The sequence below is a fragment of the Vicugna pacos genome, chromosome 17 (genome assembly GCF_048564905.1).
Source record: "Vicugna pacos chromosome 17, VicPac4, whole genome shotgun sequence".
Lineage (NCBI taxonomy): Eukaryota > Metazoa > Chordata > Mammalia > Artiodactyla > Camelidae > Vicugna > Vicugna pacos.
In genome coordinates, this window is record NC_133003.1 from 18944502 (window position 1) to 18970970 (window position 26469).

A 26469-nucleotide genomic window follows, 5' to 3' on the forward strand; every position below is an offset into this window, starting at 1 on the left:
CCCAGGAGTGAGCCAGGCCCGTCCGTAGAGGAGAGCTGGAGGGAGGAGTGACTGGCGGGAGGCGGGCCCGGCCGGCGAGGAAGGCTCCAGGTACGTCTCCCAGAAACACCACAGTGTACACTTCACTGCTTCTTCGCTTCTCCCACCAGGGTGTTAGCCCCCAAGTGTGCAGCCTGTGGCCTCCCCATCCTTCCACCTGAGGTAAGATGCATTTTCAGACCTGCTTCTGGGGTCTTCCAAGACATGACTTATCTCCCCGAGTCACTGACAAGATCTGTGTCCTGTCCTTAGGCAGGAAAAATCCTTCTCATATCTCAACTGGGAAATAAATGGAAGAAGCTCCTGTCCCATTAGCTGCCTCCTGCAGCCCTGTGTCCTTCTCTCACCCTGTTTGTCCCTGTGATCAGGTCAAACTCTCTGACCTGATATGACTGCTAGATTAGCAGATAGGCAGAGAAGCAAAACCAAGTGGGTTTTTTCAGTGTTGACTCTGACATTCCAGAAGGTAGAACCATGTCCCTCCTACTTCCTCTCGTCTGCCACATGGGTCCTTTGTCCTGCCGGGGTTAGTGTCCACAACTGATTCCTGCTCTTCTCAGGCCGCCTCCTTGCTGCTTCAGGACCCCACCCCCACCCCAGGGCAGTGGAGCCCGATGGCCCCCCAGCTACCATCTTGTTCTTGCTTTCGTTGGCCCAGGGCTCAGATGAGACCATCCGTGTTGTGTCCATGGACAGAGACTACCACGTGGAGTGTTACCACTGCGAGGTAGGCACCCCCTGCCCTAGATGCGCCCCCCAGACCTGTTCTAGAAGTCCAAGAGGGAAGCACCACAGTTGATGGGGGCAAGACACGGGCAAGGGGCCGCCCCCCTAGAACTGATGGAAGAAGGGGATGCAGCCTGCTTTGGTCGGGGTGGGGAGGTGGGAGAGGACGCAGATGTTGGGATACAAAGGCTTTTACTATTTTCTCTGCATCTGTAACCACCAATTCCAACCACCAAAATGGCTGTGGCTGCCCGCCCTGAAGTTGCAGAGTGGAGGGTCTCAGGGAGCATGGGTTTCAGGTCCTGTTTGGGGGCCAGATTGTCAGGCAAGTGTGTGATTTGGGGAACAGACTCCCTCCCCTCCAGCTTGTAGACTGTCCTATCTGCCAGGAGACCTTTCTCAGCCGAGCCCCGGAGATCATGAGGAACCACCCCGCTCCCGCCACGGAAACAGGCACGCCTTTGGTGGGTGTGAAGGCGGGTAGGGCCCCTTCTTTGTCGTGTGTCACACACAAGCTAAAGGAGCCACTGGTGCTCCGTGACTGTCCAGAGAGCCAGGGCTTGTGCAAACACTTTAAGTGCCCATGAAGTTTCAGCCAGAATTAAGTGGATTTACCTGGGGACAGAGATTAGGTTTATTTAGTGACGCTGTCAGTGGGGAGAGCAGCGGGTCTAGGTGACATACAGCTTGGTCCCACTGCCAGCACTGAAGAATTAGGTGGGAATCACTGTCAGCGGTACCCAGGTGCTGGAGGAAAAGGTAAAGACATTCGCTCGACTGCACTCTACACACTTTCCAGACCAGTGCTGTCCCGTAGAAATTTGAGAGCCACACATTGAAGTCATGTGTGTGATTTTGTTTTCCAGTAGCTGCATTTAAAAAGTAAAAAGAATCAGGCAGGATTAATTTTTGTGGTAATATTTTACTCAACCCAACATATCCAAAACGTCATCATTTCAACACATAGTTGAGATCAAAAAGTTTTCATGATAGTTTATCTCCTTTTCCTGTCCCAAGTTTTGGGACTCGGGTATGTGTTTACACGGACATCACATCCCATTTCCAACCAGCCCCATTTCAAGTGCTGGAGAGCTTTGTGGGGCCAGTGGTACGGGTATTGGACAGCGAAGTCCAGACCCTCACTGGGTGGGGGACTTGCGTCTCTGCACCCGCGTTTTCTCACGGCGCCCTCTGCTGGTGTCCGGGACTGTGCGCGGCCTCCGTGTCACTCTTGGAGTCTGTTTGGTTTTGCCACCGCTAGACCTTTTTGCCTCACCCCAGGACTGCGGTCTAGAGCTCAATGATGAAGACGGTCACCGCTGCTACCCCCTGGAGGACCACCTGTTCTGTCACTCCTGCCACGTGAAGAGGCTGGAGAAGGGCCCCTCGGCCGCAGCCCTGCATCAGCACCGCTTCTAGCCAGAGCCTCCTGCAGACCTCACGGCGGGGAATAGAAGCCAGGGTTGCACAATGACAAGTCCACCGGTTAATTCCGTGGCCCCTGGGGTGGGATTGGGGTCAGGGGAGTGGAGGAGGGAGCAGGTGATTTCCTGAGTGTGTCCCTGGGGGGTGCCTTTCCTTCCACCGGGGAAGGGATCGCTGCCTGTCTGGTATTGTATGTTTTCCAAGTGCCTTTCTCCGCTGCCACGCCTTCCTCAGATTACTCAGGAAGATGCTCCAGCAAGTGCATGGCATGTGACAGGAGATCGCAGTAGTGTGCCTGAGTGAACCCCTGGTCCCCTCTGGGAATAGTTCACACTTCAGAGGGAAAGGTTTGCACTGACTTCCTCTGAAGGAAGATTTCAGCTGCCAATACGTTCAATCCTTTCCCTCCGCTTTGGAAAATACTTGTACCCAGACACCCCCTGCCAACACCCCCCCGACACACAAACACACATAATTTAGGACTTCCCTCCACTCCAGAGCTTCAGTTCTTCCGTAGAATGGCTGCACATTTTAACTGCATTATTGCAAGAGGCAAGCTCTGACATGTGCTTTGTATCTTAGGAAGAATTTACTTGGTAAACCAGAGCTGAGTTTGGAAATAAGGGAGACGGGGTTTCCTGCTTGTACCCTGACAGCATTCTGTGGGCCCCTGCAAATTTCACTCCTTAAAGGCAGCTGGGGGCCCGACAGAGGTTGGTCCTATTCTAGCGAAGTGTCCTGTGGGACGAGAACTTGGTGCAGGCACCAGGCCTCTGTCTCCCGCCTGTTTGTGACTTTTCCCTCTGGAGCCCTCGAGAGTCTGGGACTTTGGAGCTGCTCCTGCAAAGACAGCTCTTGGGATCTCCCGTGGGCCTTCTCTTGTGCCTGTTTTCACTTATTTACCAGTGGGCTCTTTGGAAGCCTGCCCACATCCTGAGACCTAGCCCCGTAAAAATGAGGAGAGTTTCTGTGTGTGAGATCTCAGAGCCAGCATGGGAGAGAGTGCCTCATGATAAGTTATTATACTCATTTCACAGGTTCCTCTCTTGCCCAGTTCTTGGCACAGGCATTACGTTTGAAGAAACCAGTATAAGGTACACTGCTTTTGTCTGTTTTTTTTCCTTTTCTTTTGTTTTTTCTTTTTAAATTATTTCCCACTACTTTCAGTCTTCCACACACACAAAATACCTCACAGAAAAGAGTTTCAGATTAAGGAGGAATTCGGCCATCATGCTGGACTCCCCCAGTGTGTGTAAGGAATCTCTGGTTTCACCCAGGCCAGAGTCCAGTGGGTCAGGGCACTGTAATCTTAACTAAAGGTCATCTTGGAATAGATCAGATCGAAATTAGGTGCCTGGTGCAGTCATCATGCTGGCTTCCCCAGGGGGCAAGGGCTAAGGGAGGGCCACACGCTGGCCAGATTTCAAGGCCACCTCTGTACTGAAGAGGCAAAATTTGTCCTGTGTGTCACATTCCTGAGGCCAGAGGTCAATACCCCTTGGAATTTCAATGAGAAGAAAGTGTTTAAAAAAAAAAAAAGATTGTCTGGCATTTGCCCTCTCAGACCATGAGGAGGACCCCCGGGCCTTGTCGCAGGAGGGCAGGCAGGGCCATCTCACCACTGCCAGGTGGGCTGGGAGCACCTGCCCTCACCACCTCACCTCACACACAGAGTGAGGGGACTGGGTGGCTGGGCCTCCAAGGGCGGTCAGTGGAACCCAAAGGCACAAGGAACTAGCAGACTATTCCTTGGGCCCAGTTCCAATTCTAGGCCCAGTTTGGACTCATTTAGTAGCAGTTGCCTGTAAGAAGCACAGAACTGTCACCGTGAATTGTCTTTTCCATTACTATTAAATGTGTTCTGTTGGAATCCTTTGGCCAGATGTCACGCCAGCCCAGGCTTTCATTGGTTCCTTTTCACAGGCTGAGCCTCCCAGAAATCCATGAGCACATGGGGCTGGGGAAGCGAGCTCTGGATCGCACCCCGCAAGTCACCCAGCTCAGCCTTGGCAAGGCAGGCATGAAGATGGAGCCAGCCAGTATGTCTCAGCCTGTCTCTGCCGAGCTAGGATTGCTGACACACCTTTCTTTGCTCCACTTTCAAGTCCGGCAGAGCAAACATTGCCCTGGAGCCACATCAGAAGTAGCAGGGATTTGTTTGCAAATTGGGTAACAGTTGCCTCTTGAACAGCACAGGTTTGAACTGCATGGGTCCACAGATATGTGGATATTTTTCAGTGGTAGATACTACAGTACTGCACAGTCCGTGGTCGGTTGAACCCTCAGGTGCCGGGAACCGTGGTTATGGGCAGCCGACTATAGTTTATATGAGGATTAATCTCCAAGTTGTTCAAGGGTCAACTGTAGTTTAAAAATCTGTGATTCCTTTTTTAAATGAAAATTTTCAAGTGGCCTGGGTTGAAGCAATCCCAATATCTCAGCAAACACTTTATACCATTGAGAAGAACAATTAAGAGAATCTCTGGACACCCCAGAAATCCCAGCAGCGACTTCTCTAATGACCAGGCTCCGTGGAAAGGGTGTTGGCTAGGAATCTCGCACCAGTTTTGTCTCCTTCTCAGGCACTTGCACAGAAGCCATGAGTGGGTGCCCACTTAGGGTATTTTAAACTTCCTATAAGTTATTAGCCAAGTAGAGCTGTAATGGGGTTGTATTCATAGGCATGTAGAAGGAATGCACAAGCACCCTGTAGACCAGGATGAATAAGTTTGTTTTAAAAGGTAGAGCAAATAGTCTTGTCTTGAGTTCCCTAGACAACTCTTGGACTTTAGATAAACAAGGAGAATTTTGGCCTGATTCCAGACCCCAAAGCCAGCCTCCAGCCTTCTCCATGCCTCACTTTTCCTGTTAGTTTTTTCTTGGCCCCTCCTCCGCCTCACCGCCAGGGTCATTCAAAATCTGCATGGGTGATCCGAGAAAAGCCAATAATCCCGTTTGACCAGTTATATCAGGATCCTCTCTCTCTGATGTTATCCCCCCATCTGTAGCTGAGTAAAGAGTGATTTGTTTGTTCATTTTTCATGCCAAAGGACACTGAGTCCCACTGGGTCACTGCCTGCATGTGGCGGCAGGGCTTTGCATTTCTCCGTGTTTAATGCTTTCGAGAAAACCTTTCGGCTGAGCCCACTGCGGTTGTGCCACTGAGTCCCGGGTCCCCGGTACTATAATCAAGGAGTTCTGATCGTTTTCGCGTGCCACCATCACCTTGTTTCCGCGGGCTTGAGTCGTATGAGATGAGAAACAGAAATGTTAGAATTTGAGAGAATTATCTGCAATTCACGCTCCTTTGCAGTCTGTTTCTGTGTACCATTCCCCACGTGTGTGGAAACATGAGAGCTGGGATGGCCCCTGACAACCTTGCAAAGAATGTGTAAAGGACTTGACCCCAAACCATTGTAGCTTGACGCACTTGTTAAAACCGTCGGCCAGGAAACCAAATTCTTTCTATTCTCCTAGGTGCCAGGAATGAGTCCTGATTTCCCAGTTCCTATTTGAAACGACTTTTAAAAGCAATAGGAAAAAAAAAAATGAGGAAGATACATTAGCTATCTATTGTTCTGAGCCAGAACTGGATGGATGTGGGAAATTTCCATGTAGTGTATGAAAATTTCACTCTGCAGGGAAATTATTTTCCTCTGTGTCTCTTCTTTTACTTTGATTAATTAAAAATATCATTACTCTAAAATTACTCAAAGTTTCATTGTTACTATAAAATTATACAGAATATTGTTACTATACAATGATTCAAAATTTTACTGTTACTGTAAGATCCCAAATACCATGACAATAGAACTGTCTTAATTTGTAGACTATTAAAGTGATCTCCAGCAAAATGATATTGACCGGGTCTTCTTTTGTGTATGTGGAGTAAGCAGACCGTGCTTATTGCTGACAGGATTTGGTCTTCTAGATCTCTAGATTCTTAAAGGAGCACATGGATGTCGAAACTGAAGGGTCTCAGAGTTTACTCTACTCACAAGGTAATAAGCTAGCATGCCATGGTTTCGTGGATCCTGGCCGAAGTTATGAGACTCCTACGTCAGCGACAAAGGACACTTATTACTCATAGCAACAGCAGTGGCATTTCACCCCATCAGCCTTTGCCCTGGTTCCCTGAGCTCCAGTTCCTATAGGGCCCTGTGAAGAGGGCCAGTGATACCTGCACGTACGGGGGGCTGCAGTCCAAGAGGACCCAAGCCCAGGGGAACCACTATCTTTTATATAGCTTCATCTACATATACATAAAAATTATATTTGTATTTACATAAATAACAAAATTTCACTATAGAGAAAACTTGGCTAAAATTGTCAATTTTTATTACCTACGCTTGGCTGATTTCTTACCACTGATTTCCTCAGAATTTGATTTTGACTTATTTGGCCTTTAAAAACCCCAGAAGGAAAACATAGGCAAAACATTATCTGACATACATTTCAAAAATTTTCTCCTAGAAGAAATAAAAGCAAGAATAAACAAATGGGACCTAATGAAACTTACAAGCTTCTGCAGAGCAAAGGAAACCAGAAATAAAACAAGAAGAAAACCTACGGAATGGGAGAAAATTTTTGCAAGTGAAACCGACAAAGGCTTGATCTCCAAAATATATAAGCAGCTCATACAACTCAATAAGAAAAAAATAAACAACCCAATCCAAAAATGGGCAGAAGACCTAAATAAGCAACTCTCCAAGGAAGACATACAAATGATCAAAAAGCACATGAAAAAATGTTCAATATCACTAATTATCAGAGAAATGCAAATCAAAACTACAATGAGGTATCACCTCACACCAGTCAGAATGGCCGTCATTCAAAAATCCAAAAATGACAAATGCTGGAGAGGCTGTGGAGAAAGGGGAACCCTCCTACACTGCTGGTGGGAATGCAGTTTGGTGCAGCCACTATGGAAAACAGTGTGGAGATTCCTCAAAAGACTAGGAGTAGACTTACCATATGACCCAGGAATCCCACTCCTGGGCTTGTACCCAGAAGGAAATCTACTTCAGGACGACACCTGCACCCCAATGTTCATAGCAGCACTATTTACAATAGCCAAAACATGGAAACAACCTAAATGTCCACCAACAGGTGACTGGATAAAGAAGATGTATATTTATACAATGGAATACTACTCAGCCATAAAAACCGACAACATAATGCCATTTGCAGCAACATGGATGCTCCTAGAGAATGTCATTCTAAGTGAAGTAAGCCAGAAAGAGAAAGAAAAATACCATATGAGATCGCTCATATGTGGAATCTAAAAAACAAAAACAAACAAAAACAAAGCATAAATACAGGACAGAAATAGACTCATGGACAGAGAATACAGACTTGTGGTTACCGGGGGTGGGGGTAGAGGGTGGGAAGGGATAGACTGGGATTTCAAAATTGTAGAATAGATAAACAAGATTACACTGTATAGCACAGGGAAATATACACAAAATGTTATGATAAATCACAGAGAAAAAAAAAAACCCAGAAGAATGCCTGTTTCTGCTCAGATAAATTTCAGTCTCACTGAAGGTTCACAAAGGCCTTGGCTTGTATTACACAATTGGCAAAGAAAAGTTAATCTTTGTGTCCTTAGTTCTGTGGTGGTAGAACTTCTACATGGTGACATGTTCAGAGAGCCCACCAGGAGCTCTCTGCAGGGCAGTGGTGGTTCAGCTGGAAGCATCCTTTTCCTGAAGAGTTGGCTGCAATTTAAATCCCCATTTTATTAAAGGAGCAGAACTGTCCAAGTGCCCAGAGCTGGTGAGTAGATGCGGCATCAGGACTAGAGATGAGGTCTTATGATTGCTAACGTGGGAGGGGGGCGAGGAGCAGATGTCATTGCCATCTATGTCCAGATGGGGAATGGCCCTGAGTCTACTCATGTGGTGCACAGTAAGCCCACAGGCAGGACGGCTTTGGGGTCAAAAGCCCAGATTTAAATTCTACCTCATGGTCCACCACCTAATTGCTCAATGTCTGTAAGCAAATTTAGTTCCCTCATCTAAAAATGGGGCTAACCATCGAGCTTAGTTATGGGACTGTTGTGGAATTGACTGAATTAGTCCAAGAGCTTAGAACTCTTAATTGCTCTATAAGTTACAGGTTTAAGACATACTCGATCTTTCCATTGGGATGACTAACAAAATAAATTACAAATGGGTTAAAGTAAATGGAAAAAAAATACAAACACAAAACAATTTGAAAAGAGCACATATGCAATAAAAGAAACCATAAGGTAAATATTGGTAAACTGAAATATATGAAAGTGAAAATTACTCTAGGTTCAAAAATATTGTAAGGAAAAGGAAGATGTAAAAGATAAAATTGAAAAAGATTGTAATGTATCTGACAGCTAAAGATTAATATCCTTAATATATTAAAAAGTTTAACAAATCTATCAGAAAAAAATGAGTACACATATCAGAATATATATATGTAATAAACATAAAAGGAACTTCCATTTTTCAATTATGAAAATTGCAAAGAAATCATAATGAAATTTATTATACTCAGAATTAGCATGTAAGGAAACATGCTGTTGAAGGAAGTGTGTATTTGTTTAGTGTTTTGGGAAGGCAATCTGAAAATATGTACCAAAGTCTTAAAAACGTCTGTGAAATGGATCTTAAAAATGTCTACCTGACATTTAGATGTCTACCAACATCTAGAAATTTATGACATATCAGAAATAATTCAACAGCATTATTTTTAGAAAAGTGTTAAACTGACAACTCAAATTCTCAACAAAGAGGGTGATGTTTAAAATACCTAGTTCTCTGATGGGCTATCTTCAAAGAATAATGACCTTAAATCTCAGACAAAAAGCTAAGGGGACACAACGAGAACATAAAGACACTTCTGATACAACCTCAAATTTGGAAAGAACATACATGTGTAGGTGTATTTATACTAAAAATGTGGAAGAAAAAAGTGTGTAAGGGAAAAAATTATAACGCTAATAGTAATGATCTCGGGATGGGAATTCGCATTATTTTTATTCCCAGTAAATTTCTGTATTTCACAAATTTCCTATAATTTCCTCAGGAGGAAAAGACGTTATTTTGGAGAGAGAAATTGATTGATTGAATGATTAGTTAATGGACAGCGTCGGACGTCTCAGCCACTGTTCAGTTTCGACTCCCCTTTCCACCGTTGACGGTTCGGTCCTTCTCAGGTCTCCCAGCCAGGCAGCTACAAAATGAGGAGGTAGGTAGGTAACACACTAGATTACCTGAGGTCTTCATACTGTAAAAACACCCATGTGCTAAGGTTTTCCGATGGAACTTGGGGGCCAGGAGCTCTCAGAGGACAGGGCTGTAGACTCCGGCACTTCGCGGACCCCCTCGCGCGCGCGCGCAGCTGCACTGCACTCAGAGCTGGAGCCCACCCCATCCCAGTAAACCGGGATTGCGCCGCTTTTCACATCACCATGCATGGTGGTTTCTGCTCCCCAAAGGGGCCAGACTGCTGCCTTAAATGCGCTCCAGCCACAGCACGCCCTCGCATCTCCAAACTACCACCACTCCAGATATGTTTTCCTAAATGTACCCCGTTTACAGAGTCTTCTTGTGTGCATCATCAATAGGGCGCTTGGCAATTTACAAACCTCACACAACTCCAGGTTCCAACCACAGCTTAAAAGATGACACTTCGGACAAAGTGGCGCTAAAATTAAAGATATTTAACCTTTCACACTTTAACCAGAGTCTTTTCGAAGGAGACCTTGTAACATCAAGCCCAGATGTGGCGAAAAAATGTACGCCCCGAGCCAGCCAGGAGTCGAACCTAGAATCTTCTGATCCGTAGTCAGACGCGTTATCCATTGCGCCACTGGCCCCGTACCACTAGGCTCCTCACTGTAACATAGATCACGCCTTGTGTAGCTTGAACAATTCCGTGACACAAGCACTGCATTTCCGCCCGGCGCCGGGCGCCGCGGAACTGGCCCAGAGCTGCCAAAGCTTCAGTCAACGCGCTCCGCCAATCCGCAGCGGCAACGTCACGGCACTCCTCTGCCCGCTCCAGTCCGACGCTTCGGACCGCGTCTCTTGCATTCTCTAGCGCGGGCGCGCGCGCGCGCACTAAGTTTGTCCATAGCCGCTTCCCGTTCGCTCGCAGACCGCCCGGGGCGGGGAGACGGGTGAGGTGAGGCCCGGCGCTGCGGCCGCAGTGCCAGGGTGACCGGTAGTGCTGTAGCAGAGGTGGCGGCTCAACGCGGCGCGGCGCTGGGTGGAGCGGGGGAAAAGAAGAGGAAGGAGGCGTCGGTGTAGGATGGCGGCAACTACCTACGAGCGGCTGAAGCTGTGAGTCCCGCGGGTCGGGTGCCGTTGCTCGAGAGGGTCTGCGGGGAAGCGGGTGGGCGGCAGGTGTGGGCCGTGGGCCGCAGGGAGGCTTCCTGAGTCCCGGGGCGGCGGGCCGGGTGTGGGGGCCCCTCACGCTCCTGGCCTTCCTCGCCGGGCGCGGCCGCCCCCAGGCCCCGCCCGAGTCACACCAGGCCCGGGAGCGGCAGTCCTGCCAGGCTTTCTCCGCCCGACGCGGCCTCAGCGCCCAAGGCGGGAGAGCGAAGCTGCAGACCTGCTTCCAGCCTGCGGGGCTCGGCGTCTGGATGCAGCCCTTAGGGGCACGCTCCTCGCCACTTTTTTTTTTGTTTGTTTTTGAGAGGTGGCGGCTAAATTTATCCTTATTGCTTAGGAGTGAAAAAGAGAAAGTTTTTTTCTTATTTGATAGACCCGTAGCACGTTAAAGTCCACACACAAGTGGACAAACCTTTCTCTATTTGGGCATTGAAGCTTTCCCGACCAGTCTTTAGGATGCTGGAAAAATGTAAAGTACAGTCAATACTCTTAATGTCCGAAAGGATTTTTTTGGCTTTAAATATTATACAGCCCAAGCACAGAGCAGATTCTTAAGTCCACATTGACAGCCAGAGGCTGTTTTCGAGAATTTTGGCACTGCAGGTTGACTTTCGGTAAAGCGTAGCTCTTGAGGCTTTGAGAAATAGGCTCTGGTTGTTAGAGTTGTAAATTAGGTATTTGCAGGGTTTGGGGTTTGTCCTCGATTTTTACAAAAAACGTATGTATTTCCCTTAGCACTGCCATTAGTCCCTACACTTTTCTTGTCTGTGAATAACTTCTTTCTACTTACTTGGTGTTTTTCTGTTTTAATTCTTTTAATTGAAGAGTAGTCGAGTTACAACATTAGTTTCAGGTGTGTACTCTGCTTAATGCTTTAGCTCTAGACTGAAAATCCATTGGCCATAATATGAGAATGTCTTTGGCAGCAGAAGCAGATGTATTTTTGAGATGCTTATCCATCCCTAAATAAGTTAAAATATCTTGGGATTTAGGCATAGATATCACATTTCGTTTGCAGGGATATGAGGACATGAAGATGTGGTTTGGGCACTTTCTGTGCTCTCCAGAACCTCAAGCTCATTTAACTTCTGGAGGGTTCAATTTAGAGGTGCAAAATTGGGAGAGACGGCATCTGCTCCACCTAAGGTGTTTTGCGTAAAAGATGATTGCTTTTTCCTCAGCCCACCTGCCTTACCACTTCTGTTTACCGTAATTCCCTGTGAAAACCCCAGCTGCACACTTTCCTTCACATTTACCTCGCCAAGTTTCCTTATTCTCTCCCAGTTCCCCCTTTGCAAGGTGATCACGTTGTTATTGAATAAGTCTAGCAGAGTGTCTTTGACTGAGGTACTGGCCCAACCAGTGTCACGTGTGCTCTGCTGGTTAATTAGGTTATTGTTGTTTATCTGTTAGTCACTAAGGGTTTCAGGTGATCCTACACCAGGTCTCAATTGTGTTTAAGCAATATGGAGCCATGGCTTGATTGCAGCTCAGTGTTAGGTTACAAAATGCAGTTGAATTTTCCTGTGGCTAAGATTGAATGGGACGGAGAACTTTGAGAGTTATGATGATAGATTATATGCTGCCAAAGAGGCACTAAATGCACCAGTCCAGGCCTTAAAAAAATAAAATAAAATGAAACAAACTATATCCATAAAAGACAAAGGAAATTGGCATTTAAGTGGTGAGGCTGATGCTTTTGTATTGATTTTTGTAAGAAGTGGAAACTATAAATTTGGGTAAGAAAGTAAATCTAGGTTATATGAAAGTCATTGTCATTTGTCAGTTCTTAACTTTTTTCCTCTAAAAAAAATAGTTCTAAGTACTTCTGTAAATGAAGGGACAACTTTTTTTACAACTTTGTTTTTCTTTGCCAAGGAGTTTTGTGAGTTGGGGTCACTGCTGTTATTTCTTTGGTTTGGCCCTTGCTGAGGCATCGTTTTAAAATGTGACCTCTGACCTAAGGAATATTCTTTTTTAGATGCATTTGGAGGTAGAAGAGGTTTCTGACCCATATAAGAATTAGTAAGACATACTGGCCATTTTAAAAAGTGCCTAGAGATGTATTTTAAGAAAGATCCATACAAGAGATAGTTTGATTATTTTATTAGGGAAGTATTGCTACTGGGTTTATTTAAATATTGAAGTGCTTGGGATTTTAAAAATTTGTTCTATGTTATGCCATACATTTTCTCCAGTCCATCTCTGTCCTGTGATGTTCACCTTCCTAATGCCCTAGTTTCATCCTCTCCTCTCCTGCTTAAAATCTCCAATTCCATTTTATTGATTTATAGGATTAAGCCCACATTTTTTAGCCATCTGTATTCAAACCTCTTCACGGTCTATCCCCTAACTTTATTTCCCATAACTGCCCAGCGCTTTTTTTCCCATTCCCCCTGACTTGGCTACCCTCTTTCGCTTTAAGCCTGGGCTTATGTTAATCTTTCCATCCAGAATGTCTTCCTCTCTCCCTCCTTTGCATGCTGATCACATCTATGGTAGAGCCAAGAAAGCTCAGGCTTTCTTAGTCAGAACAGACTTAGATTCAAATCCTGACCTGCTACTTGCTTTGTGCCCTGACCATGTTACTTAATCTCTCTGAATCGGGTTTTCATTTGTAAAATGGGAACGTTCCTACTTCACAGGAGCATTATAAGGATTGAAAGAGAGTGTAGATGAAGCTAGCATACTTAACAGATTCTCATCTTCTCTGAGAAACCTTTTTTCCCATGTCTTTCCCTTCACTGAGCTCCCATTACAGTTCACTGTCACAGGGACTAGACACCAAGGATCCATATGAGTTTGCACATTGTCTCTTAAGATTCATTAGCGATGTATTTACTGTCTAATGGCCAAGAGGGCTGAACATTAGGATGTTCAGGGCATAGCACTGTTTGAACCACTCATGTTGCCACCTCGAAATGATGAAATCATATATACTTTTTTTCTCCAACTAGGTTACAAATATGTAGAACATACTAGAAACACCTTAACATTGATTTCTTCCCTAATCCTCCTCAGTACCTGGCATAAAGCTTGGTACAGTGCTGATTCTCAGTGGATCACCTTAGTAAAATGAAAAGAACTTTCCAGGGTAGAACACCTACCAGCACTTCAAAAAGAACAGTTGGGTAACTTGGAACGTATTCTTTTGCATTAGCAGCAGCTTAAGTCATTTCATGTACAGTATTATCTCTCCGATGCCTCTGTGAGGTCTAGGTTGATATATATTCTCCGTCATTGTTGAAGACAAGGAGATAATTGCCCTTGGCCCCACAGTTAGGTCATATAGCCAAACACCATGGCAGAACACAGCAGGCCCAGAGTCCAGTTACACTGCACGGTTTAAATTACCTTTTTATCTCTTATCAGTTTGCTCTCACCTTAGTCCTTGGACATGTCTGGTATAGAAAGGAGTCACTTACACTGGGAAATAATTGACAAGTTCATATGGATTTTTTTTAATTGAAGTATAGTCAGTTATAATGGGTCAATTTCTGATGTACGGCATTATGTCCCAGTCATGCATGCATATATGTATTTGTTTCATATTCTTTTTTAATATAGAAAACAACATTGAGTTGTTCAGAATTTTAAATTTATACTTTTTAAACATCCAGGCAGTTCTAAATATCCTATTTTGCAACTCCTTTTTTCTTTTTAAGTCATTTGTGTAAACCTGGGTAATGTCAAATAAAGATAAATTTGAAATTACAAGACAGGACTGAAATCCATTATTGGAAACATTTAAAGCATACTTTTTTTCTTTTGATAGGTCAAGTGAAATAAGAGTAAGGCAGGACATCTTTTAGAAAGTGAATCAGGCTGCGGCTTGTATGGAAAGAAACATTGTTTCCTCAGTTAAGAAGTCGTCTTTCTTTTTAAAAGATTGTCATAGCTGTGAGGTCAGTCTGACAGAGGTGATGGAACCCTGAGAAGAGATTTAAACTAAGCTCTACTGTGATGAAGATGTATATAGTCTATCCAGTGCAGTGAACATTCAGATTATTCACACATCCCTCTTCTTGACTGCCTTCATCCGATGCCCTCTCCCACCCCTTATAACCGCAAATCTGGTCTCTTTTCTATGTGTTTGCTTTTGAAGTATAATTGACCTATAATACTATGTTGGTTCCTGATACACAACATAGTGAATTTGGTATTTTTGTGCATTTCAAAATGATTTTCATGATAAGTCTACTTATGATATGTCATACAAAGATATTACATAGTTATTGACTGTATTTCCCACACTGTACATTTCATACCCATCACTCATTTATTTTATAACTGGAGGTTTGTATCTCTTAATCTCCCTCAATATTTCTTTCCTTCCCCTATCTACCTTCCCTCTGGCGACCAGTTGTTCTCTGTGTCTGTAACTCTGCCTCTGTTTTTGTTTTTAATTGAAGTATAGTCAATTACAATGTGTCAATCCCTGGTGTACAGCACAATGTCCCCATCATGCATAGACATACATATATTCATTGTCATGTATTTTCCATTAAAGGTTATTACAAGATACTGAGTGTAGTTCCCTGTGTTATACAGAAGAAACTTGTTTTTAAAATCTACTTTTATATATAGTGGTTTTTAAAATCTACTTTTATATATAGTGGCTAACATTTGTAAATCTCAAACTCCCAAATTTATCCCCTCCCACCCCCTCTCCCTGGTAACCGTAAGATTATGTACCAAGTCTGCGAGTCTGTTTTTTTTTGTAGATGAGTTCATAGTGTCCCCTTTTTTTGATTCCACATATGAGTGATATTATATGGTATTTTTCTTTCCCTTTCTGGCTTACTTCACTTAGACTGATAATCTCTGGGTCCATCCATGTTGCTGCAAACGGCATTATTTTCTTTTTTATGGCTGAGTAGTATTCCATTGTATAAATATAACCCGACTTCTTTATCCGGTCATCTGCAGATGCACATTTAGGTTGCTTCCATGTCTTGGCTATTGTATATAGTGCTGCTCTGAACATAGGGGTGCATGTATCTTTTTGCATTAGAATTCTCTGGATACATACCTAGAAGTGGGATTGCTGGATGATATGGTAAGTCTATTTTTAGTTTTTTGAAGAATCTCCATACTGTTTTCCATAAGGGCTGCACCAGACTACATTCCCACCAGCAGTGTAGGAGGGTTCCCTTTTCTCCACAGCCTCTCCAGCATTTATTGTTCATGGACTTTGGAATGATGGCCATTCTGATTGGTGTGACGTGTAGTTTTGATTTGCATTTCTCTGGTAATTAGTGATACTGAGCATTTTTCATTTGTCTATTGGCCATTCGTATGTCTTCATTGGAGAAATGCTTGTTTAGGTCTTCTGCCCATTTTTGGATTGGATTGTTTGGTTTTCTGTTATTAAGTTGTATGAGCTGTGTATATAGTCTGGAAATTAAGCCTTTGTCAGTTGCATCATTTGCAAATATTTTCTCCCATTTCGTTGATTGTTGTTTTGTTCTGTTTATGGTTTCCTTTGCTGTGCAAAAGCTTATGAATTTAATTAGGTCCCATTTTTTATTTTTGCTTTTATTTCCATTGCCTGAGTAGACTGCTTTAGGAGAATGTTGGTAAGATTTGTGTCAGAGAATGTTTTCCCTATGTTTTCTTCTAGGAGTTTTACTGTGTCTTGTCTTATGTTTAAATCTTTAAGCCATTTTGCATTTATTTTTGTGTATGGAGTGAGGGAGTGTTCTAACTTCATTGATTTACATGCTGCTGTCCAGTTTTCCAAACACCACTTGCTAAAGAGACTGTCTTTTCTCCATTGTATATTCTTGCCTCCTTTGTCAAAGATTAATTGACCATAGGTTTGTGGATTTATTTCTGGGCTCTCTGTTCTGTTCCATTGATCCATATGTCTTTTTTATGCCAATACTGTTTTGATTACTGTAGCTCTGTAATATTGTCTGAAGTCTGGGAGGGTTATTCCTCCAGCTTTGTTCTTTTTCTTCAATATTGCTTTAGCAATTCTGGGTCTTTTGTGATTCCATATAAATCTTAGGATCATTTGTTCCAGTTCTGTAAAAAAAATGTCCTGGGTAATTTAATAGGGATGGCATTAAATCTGTAGATTGCCTTGGGTAGTATGGCCATTTTAATGATATTGATTCTTCCAATCCAAGAGCATGGGATATCTTTCCATTTTATTTATTTATTTATTTATTTATTTATTTATTTATTTATTTATTTATTTATTTATGGTGGGGGTAGGTAATTATGTTTACTTATTTATTCACTGTTAGAGGAGGTACTGGGGATTGAACCCAGGACCTCCTGCATGCTAAGCATGTGCTCTACCACTTGAGCTATACCCTCCCCCCTCTTTCCATTTCTTTAAGTCTTATTAATTTCCTTCATCAGTGTTTTGTAGTTCTCCATGTATGTCTTTCACCTCCTTGGTCAGATTTATTCCTAAGTATTTTATTGTTTTGGATGCAATTTTAAAAGGGATTGTTTCTTTGTTTTCTTTTCCTGTTGATTCACTGTTAGTGTAAATAAATGCAACTGATTTTTGTATGTTAATCTTGTATCCTGCTACCTTACTGAATTTTTTATTAGCTCTGGTGTTTTGTGGGGCTTTTAGGGTTTTCTATATATAGTATGTCATTTGCATATATGTTTTGTTTGTTTATTTGCTTTTTTAGATCCACATATAGGTGAAATCATACAGTATTTACCTTTCTCTGACTTATTTCGCTTAGCATAATACCCTCTCAGTCTGTTGGTTGTTGCAAATATCAAGATTTCATTCTTCTGTTATGGCTGAGTAATAGTCCTGTGTGTGTGTGTGTGTGTGTGTGTGTATGTATGTGTGTGTAAAACACATCTTTATTCATTCATCTGTTGATGGGCACTTGGGTTGCTTCCATGTCTTGGCTTTTGTAAATAATGTTGCATTGAGTGTAGTGGGTGCATATATCTTTTCTAATTAGTGTTTTTGTTTTCCTCTAGATAAATTCCCAGGAATGAAATTGCTGAAACATATGGTAGTTCTATTTTTCTTTTTTTCTTTCTTTCTTTCTTTTTTTTTTTTTCGGTAGGGGGAGATAATCAGGTTAATTTATTTATTTATTCCTAGAGTCGGTACTGGGGATTGAAGCCAGGACCTCATGCATGCTAAGCATGCACTCTACCACTTGAGCTATCCCCTCCACCCATTATTTTTAATTTTTTGAGGAACCTCCATACTGTTTTCCATAGTGGCTGTACCAATTTACCAACAGTGCATGAGGGTTCCCTTTTGTCCACATCCTCACCAATGCTTGTTACTTGTCTTTTTGGTAATAGCCATTCTGACAGATGTCAGGTAGTATCTCATTGTGGTTTTGATTTGCGTTTCCCTCAGGATTCACTAAAAGATGTTGAGCATCTTTTCATGTGCCTGTTGGCCATCTGAATTTCTTCTTTGGAATAATGTCTATTCAGATCCTCTGCCCATTTTTTAAATCAGGTTGTTCATTTTTTAAAATCTTGAGTTGTTTCTTTGTATACTTTGGATATTAACCCCTTATCAGATATATTGTTTACAAATATTTTCTCCCATTCAGTAGGCTGCCTTTTTGTTTTGTCAATAGTTTCCTTCACTGTGCAAAAGCTTTTAGTTTGATGTAGTTACATTTGTTTATTTTTGCTTCTGTTTCCCTTGCCTGAGGAGACATATCCCAAAAAATATTTCTAAGACTGATACCAAAAAGTATGCTGCCTGTTTTCTTCTAGAAGTTTTGTTTTCAGGTCTTATATTTAAGTCATTAATGCATTTTGAATTTACTTTTTGTACATAGTGTACAAGTATTGTGAGAGAGTAGTCCAGTTTGATTCTTTTGCATGTAGATGTAGTTTTCCCAACACACTATCCTGAAGAATGTTCCATGTGCTCTTGAAAAGACTATATGCTGCTGCTTTTGGGTGGAATGTTCTGTATGTGTTAAGTCTGTTTGGTCTTATGTGTCATTTAAGGCTGGCGTTTCCTTATTGATTGTCTGGCTGATCTGTCCATTGACGTAAGTGGAGTGTTAAGAGTCCTCTACTATTGTTGTGTTACTGTCAGTGTCTCCCTTTTTGTCAGTTAATATTTTCTTTATTTAGGTGATCTTATTTTGGATGCATATATATTTACAATTTTATATCTTCTTAGATTGACCCCGTAATCATTATATAATGTCCTTCTTAGCCTCTTGTTAGTCTTTGTTTTAAAGTCTGTCTTGTCTGATATGGCTACCTCAGCTTTGTTAGTTAATTTCCACTTGCATGGGATACCTTTTTCCATCCATCCCTTACTTTCAGTCTGTGTGTCTTTAAATCCCATGAGTCTCTTGTAGGCAGCATGTATATGGATTTTTTTTTAAAATCCATTCAGCCATTCTGTGTCTTTTGACTGGAGCATTTAGTCCATTTACATTTAAAGTAATTACTAGTGGGTATGTACTTATTGCCATTTTTAAAAACTGCTTTGGGATTGTTTTTTGTTCCTTTCTTCTTTTGTTCTTTTCCCTTGTGATTAGTTGACTGTCTTTAGTATTATGTTTCCTTTTTTGTAGGTGTATATCTGTCTGTCTATCTATGATTATTTTAAGTTGCTGATCTCTTAAGTCAAACACATTTTAATACCCCTGCATTTTTGCTCCTTCCCCTTTGCTGCCCCAGCATGTTTACTGTTTTGACATTATCTTTTATAAATTTTTGTTTTGTGTATCCATTAACTACTTATTGTGGATGTAGATGGTTTCACTGGTTATATTCACTGGCTGCAGAGCCCACGGAGTCCCAGAGCTGGTGTTGGCCTGCTGGTGGGCAGGGCCAGGGCTTAGTGGGTGGGCTGGGTCCTGGTATGACAGGCTGTGGTGCTGGGGTGGTCCTGGGGTTGTTGTCTACCCGTTGGTGGGTGGGGCTGGAGCTGGGGCTGGTGCCTACCCAGTAGTGGGTGAGCCTGGTCCTAGGGATAGTGCCAGTACACTGGTGGGTGGAGCCATATCCCAGGATCTCTGGCTGCAGCATCTGGGGGATTCTGGGGCTAGTACTGGGACACTGGTGTCTGGGGCCAGTCCTGGGCTCTCTGGTGGACAGGGCGGGGTCCTGGGGCAGCTGTGGGCTCAGAGGGTCTTAAGGCAGCAGGTCTGCTGGTCGGTAGGGCTGTGTCTCTGCCCAGCTATTTGCTTGGCCTGAGGCATCCCAGTACTGGTGCTGATGGGGCCAGTTTAGGCAGTGGGTGGGGCCAGGTTTTTTTGCTAATAAGCGAGGAGGAGGATTCCAGCACCAGTGTCCTTGTGGTAGGATGAGCTCCCAAAGATGGCTGTCACCATTTGTGTCCCCATGGTGAGTATTAGGTGCCTCCTGCCTATCCAGGAGGTCCTCCAGGATCAGCAAGTAAGTCTGACCCAGGCTCCTTTCAAATTGCTTCTTCTGTTCTGGGTCACTGAGCATGTGAGATTTCGTGTGCCCTTTAAGAGTGGAGTCTCTATTTCCCACAGCCCTCTAGTTCTCCTGAAAGTAAGTCCCACTGGCCTTGAAAGCCAAATGTTCTGGGGTCTTCCCGGTGCAGGAATGCTGGGCTGGAGAGCCCTCTGGGAGAATCTGTGCAGTTGGAATTCTCCCTTATTTGTGAGTCGCCCGCCCTGGGGTAGGGTCTTCACTGTGTTGTGTCTCCTCCCCTCCTCCCCATTTTGTTGTGGTTCCTTCTTTCTGTCTTTAGTTACAGAAGATCTTTTCTGCTAGTCTTCCAGTTTTTCTCATGGATAGTTGTTCTGTAAATAGTTGTGATTTGGGTATACCTGTGGAAGGACGTGAGCTCAGGGTCTTCCTGCTCTGCCATCTTGGCCACACATCTCCCTGGGCCTTTATTTTTAAAACCTAACGGCTTTGAAGTGCATGGTCTCTGGGATCAAGAAGAGAGAGAGCACGCTCAAGCCTCCTTTGATGTATCTTCCAAAATATGTGTCATCTTAACAGAAACCAGATTTCTGGGTTGGTATTGAATCCCCTGTCTTGAAAGAAACCAGAGAGTATTCCTGTTCAGTTAGAGTTAATAGTTGATACCTGCTGGATTCTGATAAGCTCACCAGTTTATGTAGAACCAGAGCTTTTTTTAAGTATACAGTGTTACTTTGAACTTCAGAGAATTGATATCAACAGCATAGTTAATGACCAAATAATCTTTTTTAATTGAAGTACAGTCAATTGCAGTGTGTCTTCTGGTGTACAGTACAGTGTCCCAGTCATGCATGTACATATATATATATTCATTTTCATATTTTTTATTAAAGATTATTACAACATATTGAACGTAGTTCCCTGTGTTATACAGAAGAAACTTTTTTAAAAATCTATTTTTATATGTAGTAGCTAACATTTGTAAACCTCAAACCCAAATTTATTCCCTCCCACCACCTTTCCCTGGTAACCATAATAAGATTGTTTACTGTGTTTGTGAGTGTATTTCTGTTTTGTAGATGAGTTCATAGGGTCTTTTTTTTTTTTGTAAGATTCCACATATGAGTGATATCATATGGTATTTTCCTTTCTCTTTCTAGCTTACTTCACTTAGAATGACTATCTCTAGGTTTATCCATGTTGCTGCAAATGGCATTATTTCATTCTTTGTTATGGCTGAGTAGTATTCCATTGTATAAATATACCACAACTTCTTTATGCAGCCATCAGTTGATGTACATTTAGGTTGCTTCCATGTCTTGGCTATTGTATATAATGCTGCTGTGAACATTGGGCTGCATGTATCTTTTTGCATTAGAGTTTCCTCCAGATATATACCCAGAAGTGGGATTGCTGGATCATATGGTATGTCTGTTTAGTCTTTTGAGAAATATCTATACTGTTTTCCATAATGGCTTCACCAAACTACATTCTTCCTAGCAGTGTAGGAGGGTTACCTTTTCTCCACAGCCTCCAGCATTTGTCATTTGTGGACTTTGGAATGATGGCCATTCTGACTGGTGTGAAGTGATAAACCTCATTGTAGTTTTGATTTGCATTTCTCTGATAATTAGTGATATTGAGCATTTTTTCACGAGCGTATTGGCCATTAGTATGAATAACCAAATAATATTCTTGGAGGAAATCTTTTTGTCTTAACTTCTAAAATCTATTTCATAAAATAAGTAATGTGAGAGAGTTTTATTGACATAAGAAACATCACACCAACTGAGGGCCATTCTTTTTGCAGCAGGGAGAGCATTAGCCTAGATTTTTATCATTGAGTCTTCTGTCTTGGTTTCCATGTATTTATTGCATTGAGAACTTAGTATAGCTTGTTGACAGGTTAATTTTGGAAAAACTCCAGGCAGAACTTGGCTTCAGTGATACTTTGTAGACTTTCTGATCAGAGAACACCCTACTTCCTCTTTCTCCTCTTTTTAAGTTATAGTATAACTTCAAATCCAGTTAAAATTTGACCTGTCATGTTCTTTTCTTAGCTAAGAGAAAGGATACAATTTTAAAAATTCTGATTATTCTGTCACTGAGCCGAAGAAAATATTAGCTAAGAGCCATATATTTAAAAAAACAACTTAATGTGCGTGTTTGCTGACTAATTATGTCCTATTCTCTAAGAAAATTGAACTTTTGCTATCTTGTGCGAGAAATACCAATGGAAGTAGGTAAAGCTCAGAGTCCTTGTCTGCAGAGGCTTGTGTTTGGTGAAGATTTAAACACAAAAATAACAATAAAACCATAACCTCAGCAAAAATTATACCTTGAATGTTTACTCAAGTGTTTCGGACTACGAGTGCTAGAGAGTGAAAGTTAATTTCACTAGCTTTTGAAATGAAACCTGGAAGCATAAAACTTACAGAATAAAATTTGTTACACAAAGCAAATATACTTCAGATCAATATTAAGGCCAATTAAAACGTGGTGGAAAATGGAAGGAGGGGAAGGAAGAGAGGAAGTCAGCAAAGGCACCTGTAGACATCTGAGTTGGGGTGACACCTGCCGTTATGATTAGTTGGATGCTGAGCTGTTATTTATAATTATTCTTCTTAAAAGTATTGATTAGCTGTCAGTCACCGTGCATATGTTCATTGCTCCAGTTCTTAAGCCATTTTCAGTAACATCTATCAGGGCAGCCTGGAGGGCAGCACCAGCAACTTAGATTCTAGCAACATCTCTGCGAGAGGGAAGATGGAGCAAAGATCCCTGAGCCCTTGGGCTAGGTAGGACTCTCTGCCTTGGTCGACAGTTACTCTTATTTTTGTTCCTATTCTTTTAACACATTTTTAAACTTAATTTTTATTGTAATCTAATACAATTATATGGTTTAAAAATAAACAGTGCACAAAGTTTGAAAATAAAAAAAGAGCACTCTACTGCACTCACAGTCCCCGATGTCCCAGAGACCTCTGCTTTCATGTTTTTAATCAGTTTCTTCTGTTTTACTCCACATTTCTAACCAACATGCTTATATTGCTATTTCCTGATTTTTTTCCAGTTTTATTCATACGATGACTTTCTACTTCAGATGAGAATTTAACTTTTACGTTTCTATTCCTTCCCTCTCTTACTATAGTTACAGTAAGACGTACAGTGTTCACGTTACTATGGTTGTGTAGATGTGACTCAAAAGAAGTCGATAGTGTATTAAAACTACATTTTCTTATGAAAACGCTTTGTTTTTCCTTGAATTAAGAGGTGCCTTTTTTTCTTTTTATTTGCTTCACTTTTCTTTAAGGTGCCTATCTCTAATTAATCTTCAGTCTCTGTGACAACAGTAAAACTCTCAAACATGTCTGGTAACTATCAGTTCATTTTCTTTGAGTCTTATCTCTGGGAGCCCTGTCCCCCTGCTTTAATCTGGATTGGCTGTTCTTTAGACCTGTTGCATAGCTGTTGTCCTGGAACCTCTGTTCACCATCATCATGAGAATTTCTTTTACTTCTCTCCTGTGTTATATTTGCAGTCTAACTGTTGACTTATTCCATTTTGGTTAAAAAAACACAACAAAACTTTTCCTTCTTTCTAAGAGTGAAAGAGAAGTATGTTTTGAGACACTGCACATCTGAACATGTTTTCATTCTAGCCTCAAGTTTGATAGTGTGGCTAAGTAGAATTCTCAGTTAGAAATTATTATCCTTCAGAATTTTAAACACCTTGCTGTTGAATAGCCCAGTATGTTGCTGTTGAATAACCCAATGGTGTGACTGTTGACAACTTCAGTGCTTCTTTCTTTCTCTTATTTATTTATTTTTCCTAGAAGCTTTAGGATTGTCTCTGTGTGGTGTTTTGAAGCTTTACGATTAATGTGCCTGTGAGTGAGTGTGTGTGTCTGTGTTTTCCATCTATTTGATGGCCCTTTCCCATCTGGAAACTTGTCCTTTGGTTTGAGGTTTCTTCTTTGTTTGTTTTTATACTACTTCTTTGATAAGTTTCTTTTTTTCTTGTGTGCTCTTCTGGAATTCCTGTTAAATGGATGTTGAACACCCTGGATTGTGCCCTTCTCTTCCTCTCTTCTTTCCCCCTTTTTCCTCCCTAGGTTTTCATGTTTTGCAGCTCTTATCATTTTATTCTGTTCTCAAGGAATGTTCTTTAGTTTATTGTGATTTTTCAGTTTTACTGTGATTATTAGAACTGTAACAATTAGTAAAGACCTATTTTTATGGCTGTATATTTTTTTGTGTATGGTTTAAAGTCTTAATCCAAGATGTATTTATTTTTTCAGTGTTGCCACACTCTCAGTTTTAAATGCCAAGTTGGGAAAAACTTCTGAATTGCTTATATTAGGGAGACTTTAGATGTATATTTGTATATATTTATATGTATACATTTTCTATAATTATGTATTAAAATTTTAATAGAAGACTTTTCTGCTCTTACAAACATTTGATTTTACTATAAATATCACTGGCTAAAAGCTATCTGTTAGATAACACACCAAAACTTGCATATGGAAACAAGTGCGATTTTTTTCAGTTCATTACTTCATTCAAATACTTAATTTTTGTTATAGAAGTTTTGCAAGTGAGAAGCTTAATCACACTTACAGTCGTCCCTTGATATCCAAGGAGGATTGGTTCTACAACCTCCCTCAGATACCAAAATTCAATGATACTCAAGTTCCTTAAATAAAATGATGTAGTATTTGCATATAACCTATGCACAGTCTTCTGTATACTGTAAATCCTCTGTAGATTTTTTGTAATACTTAATACAATGTAAATACTATGTAAATAGTTGTAAATACAATACAAATGTTATATAAATAGTTGCTGGTGCCCAGCAAATTCTAGGTTAGCTTTTGGAACTTTCTGGAAAATTTTTTTCCTGAATATTCTCAACCCATAGTTGGTGGAATCCACGGATGTGGAACCTATGGACACAGAGGGCCAACCGTGTATAGATAAAGGTAGTCACAGTATAAGAGGGTGGAGCTATTGAGGGAAGGCAGTGTGTGCATTTCTCTGTTGGCTGTTTGTTTAGATATACAGGCTTTGTGTTTTTGTGCATTGTATTAAAAAGTGGAGAAATTTGATTTCTGAGATGGTATGTTGATAATCATTTTTTATATCAAGAATAACATTGGTTATTAAAGACATAGCACAGAATTTTTGTGAAGAAGTCAGTTATGCTAACTCTCCCCAAATACAACTGAGAACTTAGAAGAGCTTAGGCCCCTGAGCAATATGAAGAAAACGGATATAAAAAACTTATGGACTTCTGTCTGTGGTCAGAACGTGGAATGCTCCCCAGCCTTTGTCCCAGATGTAAAAGTAAAGCAGCTAAGGGATGGGCAATGGTGATGGCTTTGTCACGAGACTGGGACAGCAGGAGAGTAGACAAAACCACAGCTCAGTGATCTGAGGTCAGTTGGTAAGAAAACAATGCCACCATTTCTTGGAGTCTTTCTTAGTGTGGATCGTGTCACACACATTCTCTCTTTTACCGTCACTGATCATTTGTCTCTTTTTAACTGTGAGAAAGCTGAGCCATGAAGTTCAGTGGTTTGCTTAGGGACTCCTGATAGTAAGCATAGGGTTGGAATTCAAACCAGATTTGTAAGAGTTTAAAACCTGTAATTTTTTCACCAGACTGTGTTACTAGAATTTGAAGGCATCAGTGGGATGGCACAGAAATTGATGTGTTCAAAATAGATCCTAGCCAGTCAAGAAAACATCGTTACTTAGATTAAGAAGTAAGGAAAAACCTTGTTTTAATATACTATAAATTAAAGACATTCCATTCAAGAATGGTTTTTAAAAAGTTTTATCGCTTAGGAACTCAGACACCAGATGACAGATTCAGTTGAAGGAAACTCTGTTTCCTTAGTGTCAGGAAGATAGTGTTTCTATTTGTGAGTATGTTTTGACCAGGGGTTAATGTGAAGTTTATTTCATTTTAGGAGGGACTTGATTACTGCATTCGTTTTCTATTGCTGCTGTACCAAATTACTGTAAATTTAGAGACTTAAAACAATATAAATGTAGTATTTCTTAGTTACTTCAGATCAAAAGTCCGTCACTGGGCTAAAACCAAGGTGTGAAGCAGGGCGGCGTTTCATAGGGGAGGCTCTGGGGAAGAATCCACTTGCAGTCTCATTCAGGGTGTTGACTGAATTTACATCCTTGTGGTTGTAGGACTGAAGTCCCTGTTTTTTGTTTGTTTGCTATCAGCCTGAGGCCACCCTTAGCTTTTAGAGGCCTCTCTCCTGTCCCTGCATGTGACTGCAACATCTCAGGAACCATCAGGAAGCTTGTCAAATCCTTCTCTCGACTGAAGTCTCTCCTTCTGTTCTGCTGCATCTCTCTGAGGGGCTCTTCTGCAGTTTTCTGCTGTTAAGGGCTCACGTGATTATACTGGACCCACCACAACCATCCAAGATAATCTCCCTATTTTCAATCCAGTTGATTTGTAACCTTAATTCCATCTGCAGGGTAATACCTGGATTGAATGA

The 26469-nt window shown here is 41.8% G+C and overlaps 2 protein-coding genes and 1 non-coding gene across 3 annotated transcripts in view; 2 read left to right on the plus strand and 1 right to left on the minus strand.

Annotated features, from left to right (window-relative positions):
• LIMD1 (LIM domain containing 1) overlaps positions 1 to 6047 on the plus strand; it is a 61133-nt gene extending 55086 nt beyond the window's left edge. The window contains exons 6-8 of the mRNA XM_006200712.4: positions 150 to 201; positions 698 to 766; positions 2047 to 6047. Coding sequence (XP_006200774.1) covers positions 150 to 201; positions 698 to 766; positions 2047 to 2184 — 259 coding nt within the window. The 3' untranslated portion in view covers positions 2185 to 6047. The remainder of the gene's footprint in view (positions 1 to 149; positions 202 to 697; positions 767 to 2046) is intronic.
• Positions 6048 to 9972: 3925 nt separating this feature from the next.
• Positions 9973 to 10045, minus strand: TRNAR-ACG (transfer RNA arginine (anticodon ACG)). The gene has a single exon. It is a non-coding gene; the product is annotated as a tRNA-Arg (tRNA).
• A 282-nt stretch (positions 10046 to 10327) lies between these two features.
• SACM1L (SAC1 like phosphatidylinositide phosphatase) overlaps positions 10328 to 26469 on the plus strand; it is a 61150-nt gene continuing 45008 nt past the window's right edge. The window contains exon 1 of the mRNA XM_072941116.1: positions 10328 to 10511. Within this exon, the coding sequence (XP_072797217.1) occupies positions 10480 to 10511 (32 nt within the window). The 5' untranslated portion in view covers positions 10328 to 10479. The remainder of the gene's footprint in view (positions 10512 to 26469) is intronic.